The sequence below is a fragment of the Ilyonectria robusta genome, assembly GCF_021365365.1.
Source record: "Ilyonectria robusta strain PMI_751 chromosome Unknown BGZ61scaffold_8, whole genome shotgun sequence".
Taxonomy (NCBI): Eukaryota; Fungi; Ascomycota; class Sordariomycetes; order Hypocreales; family Nectriaceae; genus Ilyonectria; species Ilyonectria robusta.
The window spans coordinates 145,210-168,682 of record NW_025764442.1 but is presented as its reverse complement, the minus strand read 5'-3'; the positions used below and the strand labels follow the sequence as shown (position 1 = coordinate 168,682).

Here is a 23,473-nt window from a genome sequence, read left to right as displayed (position 1 = left end):
GACAAATAGATTTGGGGCTACATGGGTGTGGCATCTACAAAGGATATGCGGCTCCGTCCGCCCTCATGTCGCTTCCTGCCGACCAGAGCGGCGTCTTGTCGACTGGGTCAACAGTGTATCGGATGATCTGGCCCCGGCCAAACATGCCCCTCTTCCAGTCTTTGAGAACGACCACCTTGTGCCCTAACTTCCTCAGTCCCTCGACAGTCTCCTCCGCGACTCCCTCCTCCACGTTGACCGTCCAGTCGAGCACCCCTCCGTGCTCTGGCATACCGGCCCCGATGCATATTCTCGGGGCGTCGAGAGCCTGTTGCGGGTTGAGCTTCGCAACGACCTGACCAAGAAGCACTTGCAGGTGAGCCTGCGGCTGATTGAAACCGCCCATGATGCCAAAGGAGGAGTGCAGGGATCCGTCGCTGAGGTTCGTTACCATTCCCGGGATGATTGTGTGGTAGGGCCTCTTTCGGGGCTCGAGCTTGTTGGGGTGTTCCGCGGAGAGTGAAAAGTTGGCACCACGGTTCTGCAGCGTGAACCCACAACCCTTGGGAATGATGGCCGTGCCAAAGCCGCCGTAGTTGGAGTTGATAAACGACGCAGCATTGCCGGCGGCATCAGAGACTGTGAAATAGACCGTGTCGCTGCTTTGAAGGGCTGGTGAGGCGAATGGCGGGTTTCCGTGAGCCACTGGGTCATGTGCCTTGGAAGGGTTGAACAGCTTGGCCCGCTCACCCAGGTATTCCGGAGAGATCAATCCCTCTGTCGGGACCTTTGTGATATTCGGATCGGTGACATACCAGCTGGCGTCTGTAAAGGCGAGGCGAAGAGCCTCGATAATGGCATGGAGGTATAGCGTTGTGTTGAAGTCCTCGGGTCCGAACTTGGGGATCTTACCTTGCTTCTCCAGCTCCTGGACGATACCTAGCGCCATTAAAGCAACAATGCCCTGTCCATTCGGCGGGTGCTCCCAGAGCTCGACTCCTTCGTCTTTGCCCTCGCTGGTGAGTCCTTGGCCTCGGAACTTGACCGATATGGGCTCGACCGGCTCGCTGCCCTGCTGCAAGTGGTGCTCGAGATCGGCCAGTTCCAGGTGGCCTCCGAGGTCCTGCACCACCTTTACGTACTCCTCCGCAATGCGACCGGTGTAGAAGCCCTTCTTGCCCTCGGTGGCTAGAGTTCGGAATGTCTTTGCCAGTTCAGGGACCTTCATGATCTCGCCCGGTCGAGGCGCTCTGACCCCATCCTTTGCGGCGGGATCCTTCTTGAGCATCTCTGCGAAATTGGGAGAGGCCGCCCGAAGCGACTTTTCGGAGGCTTGCCACTGTGAATTATTAGTGAAGAACATCAACTTGAGGCCTGAACATACAGAGTGTGATGCCACCTCGGAGACGGGAAAGCCTTTCTCTCCCAGCTTGATGGCCGGCCCTAGGATTTGGCTCATAGTGAGCTTCCTACTACCAAACCTCTCGACGGTATCGACCCATCCGGCCGCAGCTCCGGGAACCGTAGCGGCATGAACGCTGGACATGGGAATCTTGCCCTCAGTACCGTCGGGGATGTTGAGGTCCTTGCGGATGGTCTCCAAGGTACACTTGGCGCCTGAGCGGCCCGACCCGTTCATTGCCTTTACTTGCTTCGTGGCCGCATCGTAGAAGAGAATGAACATGTCACCACCGATTCCGGTGGAACATGGCTCCGTGACGTTGAGGCCGGCAGCTATTAATTGTTAATACGGGATATCGCGTATTTATCTGCTTGTTTTGTCTCATACCAACTGCCACAGCGGCATCCTGGGGTTGGGTCAACACGATGCGGGGATCATGGCGGGGTAGACCGCAGACATGGTGGGACTCACAGCAGCATTGCCTCCAGCTCGGAGGACCTCGAGGCCGCAATTCGCAGCTAGAGGCTGAGGACAAGCGACGATTCCTTGGGTGCTGTGAACTACACTTCGACGAGAAGGAAACTTGGCAAAGTCGGCCGAGGACGGCTGGAAGACAGAGGAAGTGGGGAGAGGCATGGTGGGATGTCGGGTCAGTCTTAGTCAACGATAAGGGCGCTGAGCGTCAAGGGCAAAGGATAGAATGGTTAAGACAAAGCAAAAGAAATAAATATGAGCTGAGTTTAATAAGAAAGAGGCCGGTTGGAGGGATCTACAGACACGACACCTTGCATGTGGTGAGTGGTGAATGGTGACTAACTTGATGGCGGGGACGGGGCAGCATGGCGGGGTACCGTTTTAATGTCGTGATACTCTGTCTTCGCCGATCACGGGCCCTGGTTATTGGAGGGCGCCTTGGCACTACGGTAGATTATTGCAACCTGATGGCATTTGAGAAAACGCAGTCTTAATAGCAAAGACTGATGCATGAATACGATATGACAAGAACTCGGGCTTTCAGAAGTGAGCTTCCAATAGTTGTGATTCCAGCCGGCCAAGACCGAGAGGCGCGACACAGTCGCTTATCCTACTTCCATGTCATCCCCATGCGCTGCAGCCAGGCGTAAAGGGAACCCTTTGGAACCCGCCCAATCGATCTCATCCATGCGGCTGCGAAACTGCCTGCACAATCGTATTGTTAGTGGTGGAAGACCTTGAACATTGTATCTGCTTACCCAGTCGGGGACCGTTCGCAGCGAAGCCGAGTGCCTCCAACACCCACGGCGCAAGCATGATGAGGACTCCCAGGGCAATCAGTGTCCCCGCTGCAATCAGAACTGTATAGTGCGGATTCTCTTTGGAGAATTCTTCGGCTGTATTGGTGGCCTTCTCGATGGCCTCCGTCATGGCAGACGACGTCGCAGCGCCGTCCTTCAAGAGCTTCTCAAGGCCGTGGAGGATGGACTGTGCCAAGTTCTCCGTCCACCCGTTGGCAGAGACAATCTGCTTCAGGCGATTTTCGAGCTCTTTGCCAGGCTTTTCGGCAGTGCGAAGCGTTTCGACAAACTGAGCTGCCGCGTCGTCGGAGTACGGCACAGGCTGCTTCGCGATGACGGCCTTTTCGGAGGGCGCTGCGTTGTGCTGGTGAACTGTGTCGCCTTGACTAGGAATGCAGAAAAAGAGAGAAGAGAGACAATCCATGATGCGAGAGAATTTGGGGGTTTATGTGAGGATGCAAATGTGTTGTTTGGTCTGCTCTGGAAGATGGGGTTTTATCGGGCGGGGAGGAGGGAGGAGCCTCGTTTTTGGACTTCTCGTTGGTCGCCTGATCGAGAGGAAGGCCTCCCGCCTTATCTCAAGTGCAAGCAACCATTCAACGAAGAGTGTCGGTTGCTCGCATTCTACCGCCTTCCATTGGCAAGATCGCGTTGGCCCGAAGTGAGACCTTCGGCCGCATTCACGGCCAACAGCGGGCAGTGTCGAAGCGGCAATGCACCACCAAGGCTTTGACAAGGCTCTCTAAAGATTTTGGCAATGGAAATGATTTGACCGAGACGGAAACCTAGACTACTACGTCACATTGCCGGGCATGAATCCGCGCTAGATGACCCTGGGACGATGGCGATCGAGCACAACGCTCATGAGTTCAACTCTCACAGACGGGTTGATGAAGTTCAAGCTAAAAGGGCAACTAGAATGTTAAATTTTTTTTGTTAAATGTGCCCCAAAGGCGTAGTATTTCTTTCTTTCATAGAACTAGCTTTGTCTTGTTTTCATGGTCAGCCACCAGACTATTTGAGCTGATGGAATGAAGGGTGATCCCTTGGTCCTTCTCTCGTTTTGCCCACGATCTTTGTCTGCTTTCCTACTGGGCTGCTTCCCGCCTCCCCTGCCTGCTTGGACTCATCCTGGGTGGATTCCCGCTACACCTGGCCAAACTGCCCTTTAATCACTGGATGTTCTATCCTCTCTTTATTGTTGCAAGCGGAGTCGATGGCGTGGGCGATACTGGCTCTGATCGTCTGGGTTTCCGTGATACCGGGTTATGGGCTGGCGTCGGAAAGATCTGGTGTGTCAGGGATGCGGTTTTTCTTGAAGAGTGCTGCACCGCAACCGACACTGAGTGAACAACATTAGTTGATAAGAACCATGAATCTCGATCCTGGATTCCCTTACCCACGACTTGACTGGCGTTGAAAAGCTCATCTAGTCGATGATGGAATGGCCTGCCTGAAGCACGAGGTTGTACTGCGCTGCAGTGAGGTCGCCGTCGTTATTTTTGTCTTGCTGTTCCTCTATATCAGGGCTTATGTGAGCCTCTCCCGGCGGGTCAAAGGAACGCTAGAATGCGACGTGCATCCTGTCTCTTGCGGTTGTTGAGTTTCCGGTCGAGCTTGGGCGAGTGGTCTGTTGTCTTCTTGGAGTACTCGGTTCGATTGGTATCGCTCCCTATGCTAGCCAGGGTGTTAGTTATGGCCTCAGTAACGCAGCTACTCACAACAGATGTAGGGCTGGCAACTCACGCTGTCTCCTCGGCCACTTCCATATCTTGCCGACTTGGCCAAACACCCCTGGAGCTCGTTCTGGATGAGTCGGCATGAATCCCAACGATACATCAAACGTTGTTTCGGGTTGTTGTCCTGATGTTTCAGGGCTTGTGTCGAGTAAACTCGACGACTGGGTGTCCAACTCGGGAGACCATCTGGGTTTGCGCCACTGGCCCCTAACCCTCAACCCCAGCAGAAGCAAGGCCGATCAAACTGCGGACAACAAGGTAGCGACTCGTTTGCCTTGGTTTTGGTCCTGGGGTCGTCGTCTTCGTCTTCGGATTCTTGGCCTTGACGTCCATCATTATTGACATTCTTCTCCCTGAACCAGTGGGGTTTTCTTCCACGTACCTTACCACCTCGGGCCAATTCTTTTGGCGAGGCAGTACACAAAATGACCATGTGTGCAGAGGTGCGTCGTACTTTGGGCAGCACTGATGCCTTGGGCGATCTTCATATATAGTACAAAACGGGTGGAGGGTGGTTCGTGGAGGAGACGCATCAAGTCTGGCCTTGTTGGCGTGAGAATTCATTGATGGTCAAGTCATAACCATGGTGAGGTTCTGGGATCAGGTTAGTTGGAGATCACAGGATGTGGTCTTCAGGCACATACCAAAAGTGTTGCTTGAGCTGAGAGCTGGCCGTGTGACCACTCCGACAACCTGGCGCAGAAGGTTAGTGACTGGAGGTGCAGTTGTGAGGAGGGCTTACATGATATGTGATGGACTCTGCCCTTGCATATATAAGGAGGCCTTGAATTGGAAGAGAGTGAGAGAGCTGTCTGCCTTCAAACGTCAACAACGTGGAAAGGACGTGGGCTTTATAGTAGAGAGAAAGAAAGGGTGATTGATGGGAGCGGTGGCAATCGGGACCGCCCTCACCAAGCCACGACACACGAGTAGGGTACGTACTAGCAGCGGGTGATGGAATGTGCCCCAATTGATGATTCATCATAAATTAGTCACCGGAAGGATGCATGGACAACACAACCTTGCATCAGTATCCATTTTACAGTGTTTACTCAGGTTAGGGACCGGTATTTATGGCTCATGTCCATTTGGTGATATGGTTGATGATGGCCGGATGAATACGAGGTTAATTTGTGGAATGATTGGTCTCGAAGAGAACAATTCTCTCGCAGAAAGCCCAAGAGATGGCTGGATGGAGACATGGAGACATGGATGGAGGGACGATGCGTTGCCTCCGGGACTCTCCTTGAGGTAACACAGCCACGGTGGCATAGTTACACACAGAGAGCACTCTGCTAGCACACCGCTCAAAATGTGACGTGTCGGGGAATGAATGTCCGATTCTGGCTTGACTGGCATGCATAACGGGTGGATAGTTGTTGCAGGTGTGATTATACTCACGGCAATTTTGTCGGTTGCCCGAGGCAAGAAGGCAGTCTGGGAAGTGCGCGCGAGCTGTTTCGACTTCATCACCGGCTGCGAAAGCAACCTGCTGAAAAAGAGGTTGACGGGTTTATCTCTATAAAATACAACATGCGAGACGTAGAGAGAGGATATCACTCACCGACCGCTGGTCAGTCGCGGGATGCATGGAGCGTAACACAACTTGATGGGCATGAATGAGTAGTAAGCAGACATAAAGTGTTGGGAAGAGGGGAACGAGAGGCGAATACGAGCTGTGGTTACCCGACTGGAACAGTCCAGGCTCAATTCGACCTGCATTTTGAAGTGCCGTATGACAAGAGCGCCAAAACCAGGCTCGTCATCAGTGTCTCGACCACTGGCCTAGAGATGGGACAAAGTTCGTGTATAGCCTTCACAAGGATTGTTGACTAACAACATCGAGATTTGGCCGCTTTCGAGAGGTAAAAGTGTGCTTTGGTATAATTTTTATTACTGATATTCAACTTGAAATGATATTAATCATGAACTCAATTCTAATTATTGCACAATGTCTTCAAAAAGCTGAGGTCGCGTTGCGCCTCCACCTCGGCCAAAATCTCCTCTCTCGGCCGCTCCACGTCTCTTTTCACAAGCTCCATGTATAGCTGCTGAATCTTTTCCGTAATGGCTCCCCTCTTTCCGTCGCCAATTTGTCGTCCGTCCACTTCTACCACGTGGATCTGTGAGGGAAATGTTCCCGTACAAAAGGCCTCGTCGGCACCATAAACCTCGGTCAATGAAAAGTCGAGCTCTCGCACAACAATGCCATTTGCACGACACACGTCAATCGTCCTTTGGCGGGTAATGCCTTGCATTTGGTTGTCCTTGGTAGGCGCCCAGACTTCGTTGCCGCGGATAATAAAGAAGTTGACCGAGTTGCACGTTTTCACGAATCCTCGTAGATCCAACATTAGTGCCTCGTCGACATTCATCACGTTGGCACTGATGCAAGCTTGAACGTCGGTAGCCTTCGAAATGTGATTCCACTGCTCATCCTTGACGTCGGGTGGCCCACGGCGAACCCATGTGGTGCCAAGTCTCAATCCCCTGGCCTTTGATGAAGGGTCGACTGCTTTGACTTCGGGGATAATAACGATGAGCGGCAGGCCAATGTTGACATGAGGGTTTTGATAAGGCGTGGACTTGAGACCACGGCTGACTACCAGCCGCATGTGGACGTGAGAATCCTCACACATATTGTTGGCATCAAGCGTGCTGTGGATAAGTCTTAATAGGTCCCCCTTTGTCAGGCCTAAGTCCATGTACATGGCCTTTGCGGATTGGAATAGACGGTCCATGTGGTCCTTGGCAAATTGGACTCGCCCTTTATTGGCGCGGATACCTTCCTATAGGGGCTGTTAGTTCTCTTCGACATTTTAATATGTTGAACTTAACGAACCCAAATACCATCGCCGACAAGGAAGTTTGAGTCAAACACGGATACAACAGCCTCAACTCTAGGAACGAGTTTGAACTTCCCGGTTACGCCATCGCGCATCCCAACCTAGACAGTCAGCCTCATTGTTCATGCCGAGATATTCAGCCCAGAATATTATACTCACTAGAATAGACTCATTTTTGGCATTGGGCACAGTAGCATGTGTTGCCCCGATGGCGGTGCTGTCTTTGGTGTGTGAAGCTACCATGTTGGAAGTTCTGAATGTAGATAAGATGATGGCGACTGGTTCGTTTGTCTGGACATCGGCCGATATTAAAAGCGCGAGGATTACCTGTGCACGTCAAAGATAAAGAGATGTTTCCATTACTGCGAAGCTACGCTCAGGGGTTCAATGAGGCGAGGCTTCCTCGGACGACACCGAGTGTTGGGCCCACTCACACCCTCTTCGGTCACCACCGAGCTCCGCAGCGGTGAGCTTCGGAGGTCAAGGTATTAAGCTGAATGGCCAAGAGATATGTATTGCCGATGGAGAGCGCAGATAAATGGCTGTTCTTATCACAGTAGTCAGGCGGTGGCTTGTTTTAATCTATAAGCTCATGAACTACGTGGATGATCGCGGGTTGCACCGAGTCAGTCTGTAGCTACTGATTTGGTGGACCCCTACCGGTACCCAGCGCATGCATATCCCAACGCGTCATTTGTTTAAATGAGTTATGGCGTTATGGTTGGAGTCTACATGCCGACGGCTATTCTCGCTTTAAAGGATGGGCTGATAAGGAAGTTGCAAAGTATTGCCATCACACGAGTCAGCCGACGGAAGTTCTGCCGTCTTCGCCATTGCAGAGTAGTGCATTGTTTTAGTAAAGAGGATTTGAGATAGAAACGCATTCGTCCGGTTAAACATAGATTACATGAAGATACACTGGAAACGAACCTTGCAACTCCAAGTCGTCACATGAAAGTCTGAGCTGGGTCGTTTTGTAGTTCTTGCACCACCGCATCATACCACGCGTTGAGGGTGTCGTCCATGTCGACCATACCGCCCTCCAGAAAGTCGTTGACCTGGCTGAGGTATGTCTCCATACCTTCGCCTGCGGGATATATCATAGAGTCTTCTCCCCCAAATTCAAGGCCTTCCGACCCATTATAGAGTCCCACAGAGGGAATGTCCATAGGTTGCGAAGGGGATTCGTCAGTCGGTGCATCCATGGATGTTGGATCTGCGTACACCTTGATTCGGACCGCTTGGAATAAGTCTCGGTATCGGATAAGATTCATTGCCTTCATGTGGGAAATTCCACGGTCAATCAGACCGAGACAGACGTTTGTATCGTTCTCGTGACGACGAAGTCTTCGTACGTTCTGGACCCCAGCTTGGGGCATCGCCGTAGCTTGCCTGTTCATTGCGTGGATTAGTAGGGCACTTAACGTACTATCGTTTAGGAGACATACCAATCGCAATACAAAGCGGCCAGACCCACTAACAAAACAGAATGAAGCTGGCTGAAGCATCGGCATACTGCTGAAATTCCGAATTCGGCCTCGATACTGATCCACTGATGTATGGCACTGGAGGCGACCTTTGAACAAGAGGATGTCATTTGGCGGGAGGGGACCATAAAGGTGGGAGAAGGGCGATTTAATAGAAGCTGGAGAAGGCAGTACTCGACCTTCATTTCGGAATACTCTCGTGAAGGTTTTATGTCCAATTCGTCAAGTTGTCGCTTCCACTGTTCCAGGTCTTTGCGAGCTTCTTCTGACCTGGCACAAATTTGTTGAAAGGATGTATCCATGCACTTTCCATCTGGCCCCCTTGCTATATATATTGACTCCAAGATATATCCCGATATTCGCCTTAGAGAGATCATCCGGCGAAACAATTCAACAGTGTGTTTATGGAAGACTGGGGCTGCCAGTGCTTCTGCATTGGTGAGGGCATCGAAAGCCGATGGTGATGGCAACAATGCATGGATGGCATGGTTTCTAATTGATAGAACGCGACCCGTGAGAACGGCAACCTGTCTAGAAGGGTTTTAGTTAGTTAACGTGTGCAAAAGCGACCTGGTCCACGAACCGTTCCAAGTTGTACGCGCACCACCAAGTCCGGTTGCGGACCTCGAGTTCCTCAGCCGTGAAACCCCAGTCGGTATTGTGACGATGGAGCCCTGACTCAATCGCAGCAGACATGACGTATCGACTGAGTTGCCAGAGGTCACTGCTGTGGCTACTGGCGGCTGAATTCAGCATCCAAAGGGCGAGGAGCATAACGGCTTGGATACCGAACAGATCTCTGGGATGATCATGAAAGCCATTGAAGAACCGCAAGCTGGTCTGGAAGTAACTTTCGGAGTCATTTAGATCCATCATCCCTGGTGAGGCTTTGTGCTGAGAATCTTCGCTACTAGCAAGAGCGAGTACAATAAAAACGACAAACTTCTCATGATCGGTGCATTGTCTCGGATTCTGATATACTTTCTGAAAGGTCCGTCGGAGTAGTGGAAGTTGGAGGAGAGGCCACCACAGGTGAATGCGAGCAATATAGCTTGCGAGATATGATCTAGCCATTGGCTGCGGAGGAAGCGCAGCACATCTCTCGGACGGACAGTGCTCCAAACTGCCGCCAAAGACTCCGGTAACAGAGGGAGATATTAGGTTCAATTGCTTGAAAAATATTCTTGCAAATGTTGAACCAGCTGCACTGCCGACTGTGACAACAAGTACAATAAGTATCCATTTGCGAATGAGATTTGGCGGCGTGATGGAAGTCCTTACCATACTTGTTCTGGGAGTATAAATTCGACCCTCCAATGGCCAGAACACCAACCTCTTCAGCCTCTTTGAGACCGTCTGAAGGCCAATTTACTTTATCATTAACTGCCTGCAGAAGACTCTCTTGTTGCTGAACAGGCAATGGTGGATGGTCAGGTGCAAGCGACAGACGCTGGGATTCTCCCCCGGGATGGCTGGCCGCCACGGGGGCGAGGTCGAGTCTGGCTTGAAGATGGCGGATCTGATCCTGGAGGCGCTGGACCACCGAAAACGGATAAGCAACGCATTCCGTGATATTGCACTTGTCATTCTGTCGTATGCACGCTGAACATTGAGGGACCTTCTGGTCGCACTGGATCGCCGGAGTGAGCCGAGGACGTAGTGGGGATTGACTGGCTAATGCGCCTAGTTACCTTTACTTTCCTCGCATGGCACCGGCTACAGGCCTTGGAGACAGAAGGCTGGGGGTCCGATTCTGCATCCATGTTACCGAGTAATCTCGTTGGGGGCCGAGGGAGATGACGAGTCGTGAGTAGAGTCCGAAGGATGAAGTCGTGACCGTCGGTGAGGACCGAACTTTAAACCACGCTATTGGGCATATCACTGTCTTATCGATAAACTTGCTCGGTAGCGTCCGGGGGATTCATCTCGTTGACTGGGCTCGATTAGCTTGTTCTAGACTTTCTCGGGGGCGCCCGTGAACTAGCTCGGTGTGCACCGAGATTCCTGGAGTGAACGCTATCAGGTGGAACTATGATACCATCAAACTGAACCCACTTCGTACGAAAGGAAATCCGCGTGCGAAAAGCTGGGGTAGCAGATAACTGCCAATCATCTGCGATAAGGGGATGTTGTGTGAAATATATATACCACCGGCTGGTGAACAACAATGATTGAGTGAATGAGTCAATTCACCGCCCGACAAGATTCCCACAAGAGACTCAAGACGGACACAAGGCCCGCCATTGACTCACAGGCTTGACATTGCCATACCTCAAATAGCTTTCCTCACTCCAGGGTTCATGATGATGGACGCTCAACAGGACGACACCTCGAAGGAGAAGATGCAAGACATCGTCTCTACCGCTCAAGGCCATGTCTCCGACACTGAGATAAGCAAGGCGGACGCCAAACGTCTTCTACTGAAGACGGACTTGGTCGTGATGCCGTTGGCTGTGCTCAGTATGACACTTGCCTTTCTGGACAAGGTAATCCGGTGATACCCCATTGGCTTCATCTTTTGCTGACCGCAACACCAGAATGCTCTGGGCTACGCAGCCATTCTTGGTATCAAGGAAGATGCGAACCTCCAAGGCCAGGAATACAGTTGGCTGAGCAGCATCTTCTACTTCGGCTATCTTGCCATGGAGTTCCCTAACCTTTGGTTGATGACCAAGGTTCCCATCGGAAAATACATTGGAGTCTGTCTCTCCCTCTGGGGTTCTTGTCTCTGCTTCATGGCTCTTTGCCACAATTTTGCGGGACTGGCAGCCATCCGCTTTCTGCTGGGTGTTTTCGAGGCTGCCGTATTGCCGGCGATGCTGATTGTCAACTCTATGTGGTACCGCCGTGAAGAACAGCCGCTCCGCACTGCGTTCTGGTACAATACATTCGCCGGAGTGTTCGGCGGCATCTTGTCTTACGCCATTGGACAGATCAAGGGGTCGCTGACGACATGGAGGGTAAGTCTCATTTTAATTGTCATAAATACCACCGTGGAGAGGTCAATTAACTGACGCTTATGTGATTTAGTACATCTTCATCATCTATGGAGCGGTCACCGTTCTTACGGGTTTCCTTTTGTTCTTTGGTCTACCCGATTCCCCTTCCAAAGCTTGGTTCTTCACTGCAGAGGAGAAGAGACTGGCCGTCATTCGACTTGCCTCTAACCAAACTGGAGTTGAATCGCACAAGGTATGATGATATTCGTTTTCATTTCTTCCCATTGAGCCCTGACTAAGTTATCCAGAAATTCAACACAACGCAGATCTTTGAATGCCTGCGCGACCCCAAGTGCTACTGCATCTGGGTGGGTGTTTTTGCTTATGCTATCGCCAATGCGGGTATCACGAACTTCAATCCGCTCATCATCGCCGGTTACGGCTTCAGCAAAACCAAGACGCTTCTGATGGCTACTCCTCAAGCAGCCGTCGCCATGGTCAGCCAGGCAATTCTTACCACAATCTCATTCTTCGTACCGAACATGCGATGTATCTTCTGGATTGGCTCGGCCCTGGTCGGCATGACTGGTGCCGTTATGGTACATGCTCTCAACTCTGAGACGCAGAGAAACGCTTCCCTGGCGGGAGTCTACCTGATGGGCTTCTACAACGTTCCGTGGGTCTTCCTGCTCAGTTTGTCTTCTTCGAACACAGCTGGAGCAACGAAGAAGAGTTTTATGGGGGTTTCTGTGGCAGTTATATATGGTCAGTACAATCCACCCGCCCGAGAGAATTCGCTTTTGCAAACGCTTGCAATTCGCCTACAAATAAATGATCAAGTGCTAACACATCGTCAACTTCAGCCATTGGTAATATTGTCGGCCCTCAGTTCTACAGATCGAACCAGGCACCCAAGTACACTCTCGGCATTGGTTCAATTATGTGTGCATTTGCCGTTACGGCTGCTACGGGTCTCACCTACTACATTCTCTGCATCCTTGAGAATAAGCGTCGTGATGAGAAGTATGGCAAGCCGCATGACAATGCCGAAGTTGGGCTCGAGGCAGAGCGGGAAGACATGACGGATTGCCAGAACCGAAACTTTAGGTATACTTATTAAACAGTTTCAAGGTAGACGAAGGGCTGCATGTTGATTAATCGATCGGCTTTCCTGAAAATAATGAACGTCGAGAACGTCGAGACCCTGCATAAAGACCACAGGTGACCTCCGCCGCCACTCGTCTGCTATTCTATTTCCAACTCAGAGTTGCCTTAGGTAGCCTCGACGATATAGTGTGCCACGGTAGCAGTTGCTGATTTCGTTCCGCATTAAGCTCTCTTTCGTTTTTTCTTACTGGACAACAACTTGTTTAACTCCTCCATCAAATCCTCGTTCTCATGCTTAATCTGTGCCAGGTCAGATTGCCAACTGGAAGTGGTCATCATACAGTTGCTGAAGATGTTGTCATCCCACGGTAAGGCAGTATCTTGGTCCGACCTTGCTACAGTACTGGTAGAAGTACTGCCCCATCGTGATTCCTTCGGGAGATGTATTCGAGCAAGTAGGAACAAGGGCTTTTGTGTTGGAAAGCTATTGCCAGGGTAGAGTACGATATTCGTCTGCAGAACCTGACCTTGGCGGTTTGTTATCTCGCAGTGGCAGCTGGTAATCGCCCCCCACCTTGCTGTCTCCAAGGATCGTCCAAACTCCGGCCTCAATTCTTTGCGAACTAAGTCTTGAATGCTGGTACCGACCAATTGGCTCGCCTGGAGATCAAGCAAGGACCGAATATTGGACGAAACGAACAAGAGGATACCGGATGTCGAGATCTTCGCCCATATCTCATTATCCCCGATGCCACCATCCAACTCCAGATGGCGTCGGCTGAGCATAAACATAGGCCGCTTCCGCCCTATCAGGATGATATATCTTGTCTCTGAGCCTTGTGACGATCCCCGGCTTTCGAAATAGGTAAAGCCGCTGTGTTTCTGCCGAATCCGGAAGACGAGATCGATGGTGTTTCCCAGGGCGCAGTTTTGCAGCTCTTGTGTGACTGGCTCAACATCGAATGGGTGGCAGATTGAAGATAGGGGGATGCCTACTAACTCGGCAGCATCATACTCAAGGATTCGCTTGCATGACGGGGAAATGTAAAGAAAGATTCCCTCCAATGACAACACGTGAATCATGTCGTCAGAATTTTCAAGCAGCATCATGTCCCATGACTGCTTTGACCAGCTCGAGACACTTTCCCTGGGGTAGGAGTGTGATAATATAGTTGAGACATCGGCTGGACTAAGCGTCTGTCCATTCTCATGATCCCACTGGTTTGGTGGAGGCGGGGTCCAAATGTATTGGTCAATATAAGAGTATTTATAATTGACCTTAACCAGCTGCCCCGGCGGCCCGGGCGGTGCTGAAAGAGCCTCGGGGCTTTCGACAAGGTCGATTAGGAAACCTACCAAATACCGAATCTCATCCGTGTCCCATGGGATAGGGAGTATAGTGAGCAAGTTCAGAAAAGGTTTGCCCCCTTTCCGGTAGTTAATCAAGCTTTGCTGCCCTTCTTGTCTCAGCTGGACCATCGTCCTCAGACTGAATACAGTGCCCTCATCGACAAACTCTCGCTTCGTCCCGGCCTCAACCTTTCCATCAGGCGCCTGAAGAAACCGACAATTCTGGCCAATTATCTCGTGACGATTGTATCCTGTGAGATTCTGGAATGCATCAGATGCATAGATGACGGGACAGTCATTCATAGTCGTGTCGCAAACGACGATGGCGCAGGACAAGTCGACTTCACCAAGACTGATCTTGGGATCTTTGCGAGTAGCAACCAGCTGCAGAGCCCTAAGCAAATCAAAACCGGATTTGCTGTAGATGCCTGTCCTCCTTAAGCCTCCAACTTGTGGCCCTGTGACGTTGGTGTTGATATCTAAGGATGGTGTGCTTAGTTGGGCAGAAACTGTCTCTCGATGTCCCATGTTGTCTTGAAAATGTGATCCTGAGAGTGGTATCTCCATGGGGATATCAGTTTCATCGTCAGCGTTCGAAGGAGGACCGATCGGTGATCCAGGAAACGAAACGGGCGGAGAATTGTATAGTGACGCTGTGTATTCGAGAAACCGGTTCAAGGCAAAATAAGCGTTCGTTCCATGCCACTCTGAGCCTTTCTCCTCAGCTATGCTGATCAATTCGATGCGATCGATTTCCAAGGCCTCGAGTTTAGACTGAATTTGGTTGAAGTTCTTCTTGAAATCAGCCTCCATTCTTTTTGTTCGCTCGTCTATAGATGTGGTAGTCAAGCTTCAAGGTAGGTAATAATTAGCGAGGGATTTGCATGCCTCCAGAAACCCAAGGGATAATTACAGTGTGGCGGCATGAGCTGCCAGGTTGAGAGATGCCTTGTAAGTGAGGATCGTGTCTCTGAAGAGTTGGATTTCCTTGTCTTTGAATGCCCATGTAATTTTCTTCCATATACGAACCCTTCTGGTGCCATCTCTGGAGGTTTGGGTGTATGTTTGCAGAGTCATCATAAACTCATCAAATATGTCCAGGCAGTTTTCCAGAGGGGCTTTGAGGGAGTCGCATAGTAGATTGTTATCATCTAACTTCTGCTGCATACCTGAAAGGTCTGCCAAGGTACTGTAGAGGGCTTTGAGATCAGTAGAGAGTGCTGCAATATCCTTGGGGGCGCTTTGTAGGCTATCGATGAACTCGAAAAGTCTCCTCGAGCCGTGGAGCGCGGCACTAAGAATGCCTACAATGCTCGCCGTAAGAGAGAGGGGATCCGCCATTCTGGATGCGAGCCCGTGGATGCAAGAAGTAGGAATGTGGACAAGGAGAGTAGGAAGATGGAGACCTCAGCCTCAACAACTAGTCCATGTGACTTCGCAGAGGCCAATGGAATACAGCCTCACGGCGGACAAGCCACCAATGAGACAAGCCACGAACTGCTCAGCCACACCGAGACGGTATTGGAGTTGTTAATGAGAGCAACCTAATTCATGTACGACATGGAGAATGAAAGCTTTAGCCCTTTCCTTAGGGTTTATTACCATCACTAGATATCATATTTTTTATTGTTGCCCCAAACATTTCGAAATCACCCGTGAGTGTTCCCGCTCTCACTTATGGCTCTCATACAGCCCCCTAAATCTAGTATGTTCTTCCAACAGCTTCAACGGCTCATCGTATTCCACCAGCTTCCCTGCATCCAGCAGAGCGACACGATCGTACTTGGTGACATAATGGAGTCGGTGCATGATGGAAATCACCGTGTAGTCTCTGAACTCCGTGTCGATGATGTCCTGTATGATGCGCTCAGTGTCGCTGTCGACACTGCTCGTAGCCTCATCAAATATAATTACCTTCATCCGTCGGACCATCGCTCGTGCAAGACAAAGTAGCTGCTTCTGTCCTGCACTCCAAGACGCAGAGTCCATCTCTTTGTCCAGGCCCTGCTCTTTGATAAGTTCCCATAATCCCACTCGATCTAGGGCGCGAATGATCTCGTCGTCTGTTGCTTCTCCAAAAGGATCCATGTTGAACCGGACACTGCCGGGGAGAAGAAATGGCTCTTGGGGAACAACATTGACCTTTGAGCGCAAGTATGATGGGCTGAGAGAAGAAATGGAGACGGAATCGATGCTAATACTCCCGCTTTGAACATCCATCATTTGAAGCAGGCAAAGGATAAGAGAAGTCTTGCCACTGCCGGAACGGCCGCATATCGCGACATGCTCGGACGGCTTGATTGATAGACTGACGCTCTTCAGGGCGGGATCGGACTCAGGTCTTTGAAGAGATCAGTACAACATCCCTAACAAGCTCTTGTAATCTGCAAGTCAGTACGTACCCATGAGAAGCAACCAAATTTTGAAACTCGACAGAGCCTTCCTGTGGCCATTCCGAAGGAATTTTGGGGCTTGTATTCCCTTCACCAGTACCCTCTGATTCTGTCTCTGCCGCGAATATTTTCACCCTGCTTACAGCGCCAATGCTAGACTCCATAGCTGTCCACATTTGGATAACACGGCTAATAGTAGTGTTAAACGCTACAACTGCAGTGAGACTCACACCAACACTACCAGCGTCGAACTGATTTCTCAACTTTACGACAATGGTGAGAAGAAGTACAACCACAACAGTGATTATGATGTCGATCGTAAACGTAAGCCATTGTTGAATGCAATACTGGAGATATTCTGGACGCTGACTGGTGTCGATAAGTAGATCATTGCGAGACCGATATTGCCTTTTCCAGCCGAAAGCACGGATTGTTGGTGCCCCAACAACTGACTCCTGGAAGCTAGTATAGAGGGGAGCCTTGGCTTCGATCCCTAAAAGTCGGACCTGACGCGAGGTTTGGAGGTAAAAGCGCTGCAAGAAGTATAGAACGGTACCGACAATAGGGACGGTCGCTGCCAAGTATTTGGAAAAGATGACCAGAATTATGAGTTTGGCAAGACATAGCATAGCCGCTGCCATGAAAACTATTAGTAACCAATACTTTACAATGGGGATTCTGGACGAGAGTGAAATGCTTGACCAACCTCCTGCGTAGTTCACCACATACATAGGGAGCTCCATATCGATCAACTCCATATCTTGACTGAATCTGCACTAGAAAGTCACTATATGTTCCATGGGAAAGCTGGGACGGATATAATATCCAGTGGTAGGTACTGACCGGTTTATTAGGGATCCGGTATCTGTGACGCTGAAAAATCTGAACGGCGCCCTAAGTAATTAAAAGTGTCAGCATTATCTTCTTAATAACGAAAGTCTGAACTTACTTCAACGTTGCTTCAAGCAAATCATTGTGCAATTTGTAACCAGTGTTTGAGATGATTCTGAGGAATACGAGCCTGAAACCTTTGTAAGATGACCGGTAGTGGCTGAACGGATGGGTGCGAAGACTTACCAACAAACAACAAACACCAGGAAAGCCCCGAGAGCGCCGAAAACAACGAAGACTCCCATGTACATGCCAACATTCTTATTTGGATGAGCAACATTGGCCTCGGACCACCATTTCAACCAGATTGCTGGATCGTGAATTGGTTAGTTTAATTGCGGTGCTTGGGGACACGCGGTGTGTAGAAACGTACTCGGAAATTCGGAAAAAAAGATCCACAAGACCAGTGACAACCCGAACAGGCTCATTGTGGTCCATCCGGAGCTTTCGAAATAGTATTTGTAGACAGAAGCGTCACCGGTTTTGCGCCTTGCATCGTCAACAGCCGCATCTGGTTCTTCAATCAGGTCTTCGGATAATCGCGATTCTTCGTCGGTAGAAACGTCGTGAGTTGCATAGAAGGTCTTCTCGTCGACGGCCGCATCAATCGATTTCAGCCCAAGATGACTGACGTAGCCATTGCTTTCCAGAAGAGTCGCAGGGCTTCCAGTTTCCACAACCCTTCCACCCTCGAGGGCAACAATCTTGTCGGCCAGTCCCATGAGTTTGTCTGCGGCAGAGTTAGCATTCATTTCCGGCAAAAAGTTGTATCGTTAACTCACGGTTGTGAGTAGCTAGTATCACGGTAACTCGGTATCTCCGGAAGATGCCATTGCGTCCCAGCAAAGAATGTGAGATGTGTTCAATTGTGCGGGCGTCCATTCCACTGAAGGTATCATCCAGGAGAACAACTGAGCACCTTGAGTACACAGCTCTCGCAAGAGCCTATCCGGAAATTAGCGGTGTTGACTTGCAGGGAGAAAGTTACATACGATTCGTTGTTTTTGACCACCGCTGAGACTGCACCCTTTGCTGCCGACAGCTGCCCGATCCCCGAGCTTGATCTGCGCGAAATCTGGATCCAATGCGCATGCAAGTTTGACAGTCTCGTACCACTTTGGATCATACGGAGACACGCCGAGGATGTTCTTCCGGATCGTCGTGTTTTCTAACCACGGCTCCTGGGAACAGTACGCGATGGATCTGGATCCCTTACATGTGACTCCAGAGAGTGAAATAGTCTCTCCAATGATGCTTTCCAGAAGAGACGTCTTACCGCTTCCAACAGGCCCAACAATAACTGTTAAGCTCTCGGATTCGACACGCATGTCGATGTCTGTTAAGACTGAGGACGCCGCTGGTTTCCAAGCAAAGCTCTGGTTTTGCATGGAAATGAGATCATCGCCGGAAACACGGGTAGGTGAGTTGAAGGCCTCGACGGCTAATGGCTGAAGACTGATTACAGACCCAGAGGTACGGGGAGCAGAATCTGTGTTGTTTTCAGGTGTCGGCTTCTTTGGATAGTAGTTGGCGTATTCTTGAATTCGATCAAAGCTACCGATGGACTGGAGAACCTCTGGCAAAGATTGTATAAACATTAGGACAGGTCGAGTTAGGAGACTGATTAGAGCCAGTGAGGTGAAAGCTTGTGCTGTCAAAAGAGATTCGTCTTTCCAGTAGACGGCAATAATAGCATATACTCCGAAGGTAACCACTGGGGCTATATTGAGAATGCAATTTGCTAAGACTGAAATTAATACAATGTCAAAGCGACAAGAGCGATACACTTACAAAGAACTATTCGCACGATAAGGAGCTTCCTGAAGCCTTTTGAGGTGTTGATCTCATCAATTCGGAGTTTCTGGATGACGGTGAACATGATGTCGGACAACCCAAGCATCTTTACAGCTTTCATATCGCCAAGCATGGCAGTGGTGATTTGAATTCGCTCTTGGACTTTCTCAATCCACCGACGTTGCTCACGCTTGGTTGAGGTTGAAAGCTTGGAGGTAATGGCGATAAAAACTAGGTCGCCATATTAGCCACATCATTTTACTCACTTTTTGTTTCCGAACGTACTAATTGAGACAACAACAGGTGCCACACAGGCGATAGAAAGCTGTCGCTCCAGCAACCACACAGCGATAGAAATATCAAGGATTGTCGCCCATATCTCGTGAATTGCACGAAATGATTGGACGATACGTGGAATGTCCGTTCCCATTAAGGCCACTGCAGTGATGTCTTTGGAATCGGCGGTTCGTATTTCCAAGGCTCTTTCGTATACGAGGGCAGTCAGACCTCCGCGAAGACGTGTGATAAATCGAAACAGCTGGTATTGGTAGAGAGCGGTCGATGCCTTGAAAGCGATTGTTAGCGAAAACAATGAGGCAATGAGTCCACTGGATCACTCACAGCAAGGCCCAAGTAGACAAGCACCCAGGCACCAATCAGACCTTTTCCATATGTACTGTTAGGTGAAGATTCTCCTACAAAGTTCACCGTGGTTTCAATCATGAAAGGTTGAGCAAAAGTGAAGGCGGTTTGACAGAGGCGTGGGATAATTGCAGACGAGAATGAGAAGAAAAATGCACGAAAACATGCTCGAAGCAAACTATGCCGTTGTTGCTGATTGTCTATCATTGATTAGCGCCGATAATGAACTCAGACAGAAGTAGCTCACAAGTTGCCCAGGTGGATGTAAGTTTTTGTCGCAGCACAGAACTTCGCAGCTGCGTATCCAATAGAGGTAGGTCGTTGACTGAGATGAATTTGGAGTACCCTAGACGCAAGGTGACTAACAGCCAGGCGAAACTCGTGCGTACCCATAACCCGCTGTATTGTTCCGGCGCGTATTCTTTGCGCATGTCGGAATGCTGGGATGCTTTCAGGCTAGACTTTCTTTCGACGGATTCAAGGATGAAAGCAACGATGGTGAAAACCATCATGGTGGTAAAAACGGCTGGTTCGGCCGCGCTCGATTCCATGAGCCATAGCGTTCGAACGCGGGCGATGGACAGAATTATCGAAATCGAAAAGTATAGACTCAAAAGCGTAGAAGGGCGCAGAGATCGCTGATGGTCCAGATATGAAAGTACGATCGCGCCAACGGTAGCTGCCAGGCTTAAAATATCAGCTGGCAATGAGGCGCCACTTCGGAATGAGTTGCTGTGAGCTCGCAGAGCCAAAAAGACGACCTGTGTAATGAGAAGTCCCCCGAGTGCAATCTAAAAATAAACGTGGTGAGCGTCTGATCTGCGACAAAGACCTTAATGGGTTCTGCCTACTAATTTGCTGATTTGCAGCTTAGACTGCACCGAACATGTCGGGGAACTCTTCAGAAGCCGGAAAATATTCCATGGCAACATGCATATGAAAACTGCGGCGGGTACGCAGGCGAAAATGGCATCTTCAAATTGCAGGGTGAAATCGAACGATCGGCAGAGCGTGTTCACGCGAGGTCCAAATGACTGATCCCAGGCCAGCAGGCAAGTTGAGCTTGCTACTTGGGCAAAACCAAGCTCTTCTTCCATAGCTAAATTGAGAGATTGCCAGATGGTAAAAGTGCAAAAGAACAAGTTGTAATTCTACAGGCTACAATCGAGTTATCTATTCAGTCAGCACAATTATCTTGGCTGGAGTCAGTACTTTTGTATTGTTGACGCAAGTCAGACCAGTGTGAATTGCGTAACCGAACTTGCAGTTATGACTGGAACTTTTGTTCCCCCACCGTCACCCCATTTAAGAAGGTGATTGCGATAGCATCGATTTACGGGCGCATCAGATTAATTACCCTTGCAAAAACCGGCCATCTGACAGGACAATCAACGAAATCTGATGTGGACTTGGTTGCCGACATCCGACCCGCTGATAAATTCCTCCCCATTTGCTAAATACTCGGTGAATGCCTATTTAGTATCCATAAAATCCCCGATGGTTGGGTTGAAGGCTGCAGGACGCGTATTGAGTACGAAATACGACGGTTGTTGATCAGCATCCGTTGTTAAAGAGTGCGTCAGCAACGCAACCTGGACACGTCAGATTACAGCGGTTACGCGTTTATTTCCTTTGCGTGCATCTTTAAGGCTCAAAGCGTCGCCTTCTCCTGTTTTGTCACCGGAAGAAGCGAATTTTCCCACGATTGCCAAGCTACGCAGTCCAAGACAGGCAGCCACACTTGCGTTGACTGTCGCAGTTACGCGATTTGTCAGTTGATCGTTCTTCCTTCAAAATGACGAATTATACGTCAGAGTCTACACCATTGTTGGGCGCCAATGCCTCCAAGGCAAAGAAGGAATACGTCGTCGCAGTAGCCTTTACGCTCGTCATTCTCGTCGACTTTGCAGGTGTTCTCACCGAAACGCCGCAGACCAACATCCTCGAAGGCATCATTTGTCGTCGCTACTACAACTCTCATCCAACCGAGGCTAGTCTTGACTGCACTGCCGGTCCTATTCAAGCTGAGCTCGCGACCATCACCCAGCTGTTGAATACCTTCAATCTTATTCCAGGACTATTGGTCTCCATACCTTATGGTGTTTTGGCCGATACCTACGGTCGCCGAGCCATACTTGCATTATCCATGATGGCCCTGATCACTCAAGATATCCTCGCAAAGATCATTTTATGGCGGTCCGATATCTTCGCGCCTCGCCTCATATGGCTGACGTCGATTACCAGGTTCGCTGGCGGCGGTGAGATTGTTGCATCCTCAATGATCTTTCTTATGATTGCTGATGTCGTCCCCGCGCATGAGCGAGCGAATACCTTTTTCTTGTTTTCCGCGTGCATCCTTGTTGGCGATGTGGTAGCTACACCTCTGGGCGCTTTGCTCATGTCTAAAAACCCATGGATACCGTACATTCTCTCGACAGTCTTGGCTACCGTTGTCGGCGGTATTGCGCTTCTGCTTCTTCCCGAGACATTGAACAAAGCAGACTCGTCCGAAGGAGTTCAACGACCTCCATCTGTTACTGGAAATGAACAGCGTGCTTCTCCAAGAACTGCAGATAGCAAGACATTGGGCTCTAAAAGGTTGCAAGCTCTTCTGTCTAGGCTTCGACCCCTGGCAAAGGCAAACATCATAGCTATCATGCTGGCATTTTTTGTCGCGTCTTTGGGGCGCCAGTCTACTGGTTTTCTAGTCCAATATATTCGACAACGATTTAATTGGTCTTATGCAAAGGTATGCCCTTCCATAACCATGATCTTACTTGCTCTTGCCTGACTAAACCACTTCTTAGGCGAGCTTTGTTGTTGCCTTAAGAGGCTCTGTCAACTTAATACTCCTGCTATTTCTTCCTGCAGTGAACGTACTTCTTGCCAAGCGTGGGCTTAGCATATCAGCAAGAGACCTAGTCATCAGTCGCGCCTCTGTCTGGCTACTCACCATCGGATCTCTGGTCATCTCCATGGCGCCTATTGTGGAATTAGTCGCACTGGGCGTGGTACTTTTTGCTCTGGGTTCAGGATTCTCCCCTGCGGCACGTAGTCTTGCAACTGCATTCGTGCATGCGGATCAGACAGGAACTCTGTACTCAGCTATGGGCCTGATGCAATCGGTTGGTGGTCTCGTCGCTGGCCCGTTACTAGCAACATCCTTCGGTTGGGCGCTAAAACAGGGAAGAGAATGGACTGGTATACCTTTTCTTCTAGTAGCGGGTCTTTTTGCATCTGGTGCACTTGCTCTATCATTCATCCGGCTGCAGAAAGAAGTGGAGGTGGAAGCTGAGGCAGATGGAGAAACTAGAGATTAATATGTGCCCGAGCACCACCACGACTAGTATATTTAGCTTGAGAGTTGTGATTGTGATAGAGTAGCTGTAATGAGGCTTAGAATTCCATATTTATGATATCTGATCTTCCCCGGCCATTCTACTTGGGTCGTAGTTGTGGTCTAACAGCAACTAGTGGTTGCGGAAAGACAAGTTCAGTGTCAGTGATTCGATCATTTATATCTAAACTCAAAATTTAGTATTTAGGTGTTTCAAATATTTTACTACTTTAGTATCATGCTAATCTAACTTCTTTCTGCTCCCTCAAGGTGCGCAAGTTGCCGGCACAAGG

At 49.9% G+C, this 23,473-nt stretch overlaps 7 protein-coding genes across 7 annotated transcripts; 2 read left to right on the top strand and 5 right to left on the bottom strand.

Annotated features, from left to right (window-relative positions):
- Window positions 1-34: 34 nt before the first annotated feature.
- Window positions 35-3,079, bottom strand: BGZ61DRAFT_350481 (gamma-glutamyltranspeptidase-domain-containing protein; the record flags this gene model as incomplete). Its single annotated transcript, XM_046240236.1, has 6 exons — window positions 35-1,318; window positions 1,364-1,713; window positions 1,849-2,036; window positions 2,155-2,256; window positions 2,470-2,560; window positions 2,614-3,079. 6 exons carry the CDS (start codon window positions 3,077-3,079, stop codon window positions 35-37), a joined length of 2,481 nt encoding a protein of 826 aa, XP_046105110.1.
- A 3,252-nt stretch (window positions 3,080-6,331) lies between these two features.
- Window positions 6,332-7,537, bottom strand: BGZ61DRAFT_418348 (aminotransferase; the record flags this gene model as incomplete). Its single annotated transcript, XM_046243436.1, has 3 exons — window positions 7,400-7,537; window positions 7,237-7,341; window positions 6,332-7,183 (listed from the first exon to the last, which is right to left on the bottom strand). Exons 1-3 carry the CDS (start codon window positions 7,481-7,483, stop codon window positions 6,332-6,334), a joined length of 1,041 nt encoding a protein of 346 aa, XP_046105109.1. The 5' UTR covers window positions 7,484-7,537.
- Window positions 7,538-8,090: 553 nt separating this feature from the next.
- Window positions 8,091-10,279, bottom strand: BGZ61DRAFT_575739 (fungal-specific transcription factor domain-containing protein). The gene is made up of 3 exons (XM_046256200.1): window positions 9,311-10,279; window positions 8,689-9,258; window positions 8,091-8,632 (listed from the first exon to the last, which is right to left on the bottom strand). Exons 1-3 carry the CDS (start codon window positions 10,009-10,011, stop codon window positions 8,188-8,190), a joined length of 1,716 nt encoding a protein of 571 aa, XP_046105108.1. The 5' UTR covers window positions 10,012-10,279; the 3' UTR covers window positions 8,091-8,187.
- A 482-nt stretch (window positions 10,280-10,761) lies between these two features.
- Window positions 10,762-12,786, top strand: BGZ61DRAFT_516924 (major facilitator superfamily domain-containing protein; the record flags this gene model as incomplete). Its single annotated transcript, XM_046252310.1, has 5 exons — window positions 10,762-11,213; window positions 11,265-11,687; window positions 11,758-11,919; window positions 11,975-12,431; window positions 12,530-12,786. Exons 1-5 carry the CDS (start codon window positions 11,028-11,030, stop codon window positions 12,784-12,786), a joined length of 1,485 nt encoding a protein of 494 aa, XP_046105107.1. The 5' UTR covers window positions 10,762-11,027.
- A 209-nt stretch (window positions 12,787-12,995) lies between these two features.
- Window positions 12,996-15,422, bottom strand: BGZ61DRAFT_418340 (PAS domain-containing protein; the record flags this gene model as incomplete). Its single annotated transcript, XM_046243435.1, has 2 exons — window positions 15,037-15,422; window positions 12,996-14,973 (listed from the first exon to the last, which is right to left on the bottom strand). The coding sequence occupies exons 1-2, from the start codon at window positions 15,288-15,290 to the stop codon at window positions 12,996-12,998; spliced, it is 2,232 nt and encodes a 743-aa protein (XP_046105106.1). The 5' UTR covers window positions 15,291-15,422.
- A 288-nt stretch (window positions 15,423-15,710) lies between these two features.
- On the bottom strand, window positions 15,711-20,940 carry BGZ61DRAFT_505502 (ABC transporter; the record flags this gene model as incomplete). The annotated part of the gene is made up of 15 exons (XM_046251837.1): window positions 15,711-16,464; window positions 16,526-17,150; window positions 17,223-17,287; window positions 17,360-17,410; window positions 17,466-17,537; window positions 17,594-17,717; window positions 17,781-18,137; window positions 18,190-18,352; window positions 18,400-19,148; window positions 19,199-19,432; window positions 19,487-19,766; window positions 19,823-20,043; window positions 20,091-20,634; window positions 20,695-20,877; window positions 20,914-20,940. The coding sequence occupies 15 exons, from the start codon at window positions 20,938-20,940 to the stop codon at window positions 15,795-15,797; spliced, it is 4,365 nt and encodes a 1,454-aa protein (XP_046105105.1). The 3' UTR covers window positions 15,711-15,794.
- A 698-nt stretch (window positions 20,941-21,638) lies between these two features.
- On the top strand, window positions 21,639-23,163 carry BGZ61DRAFT_350077 (major facilitator superfamily domain-containing protein; the record flags this gene model as incomplete). Its single annotated transcript, XM_046240201.1, has 2 exons — window positions 21,639-22,592; window positions 22,651-23,163. 2 exons carry the CDS (start codon window positions 21,639-21,641, stop codon window positions 23,161-23,163), a joined length of 1,467 nt encoding a protein of 488 aa, XP_046105104.1.
- Window positions 23,164-23,473: the final 310 nt, after the last annotated feature.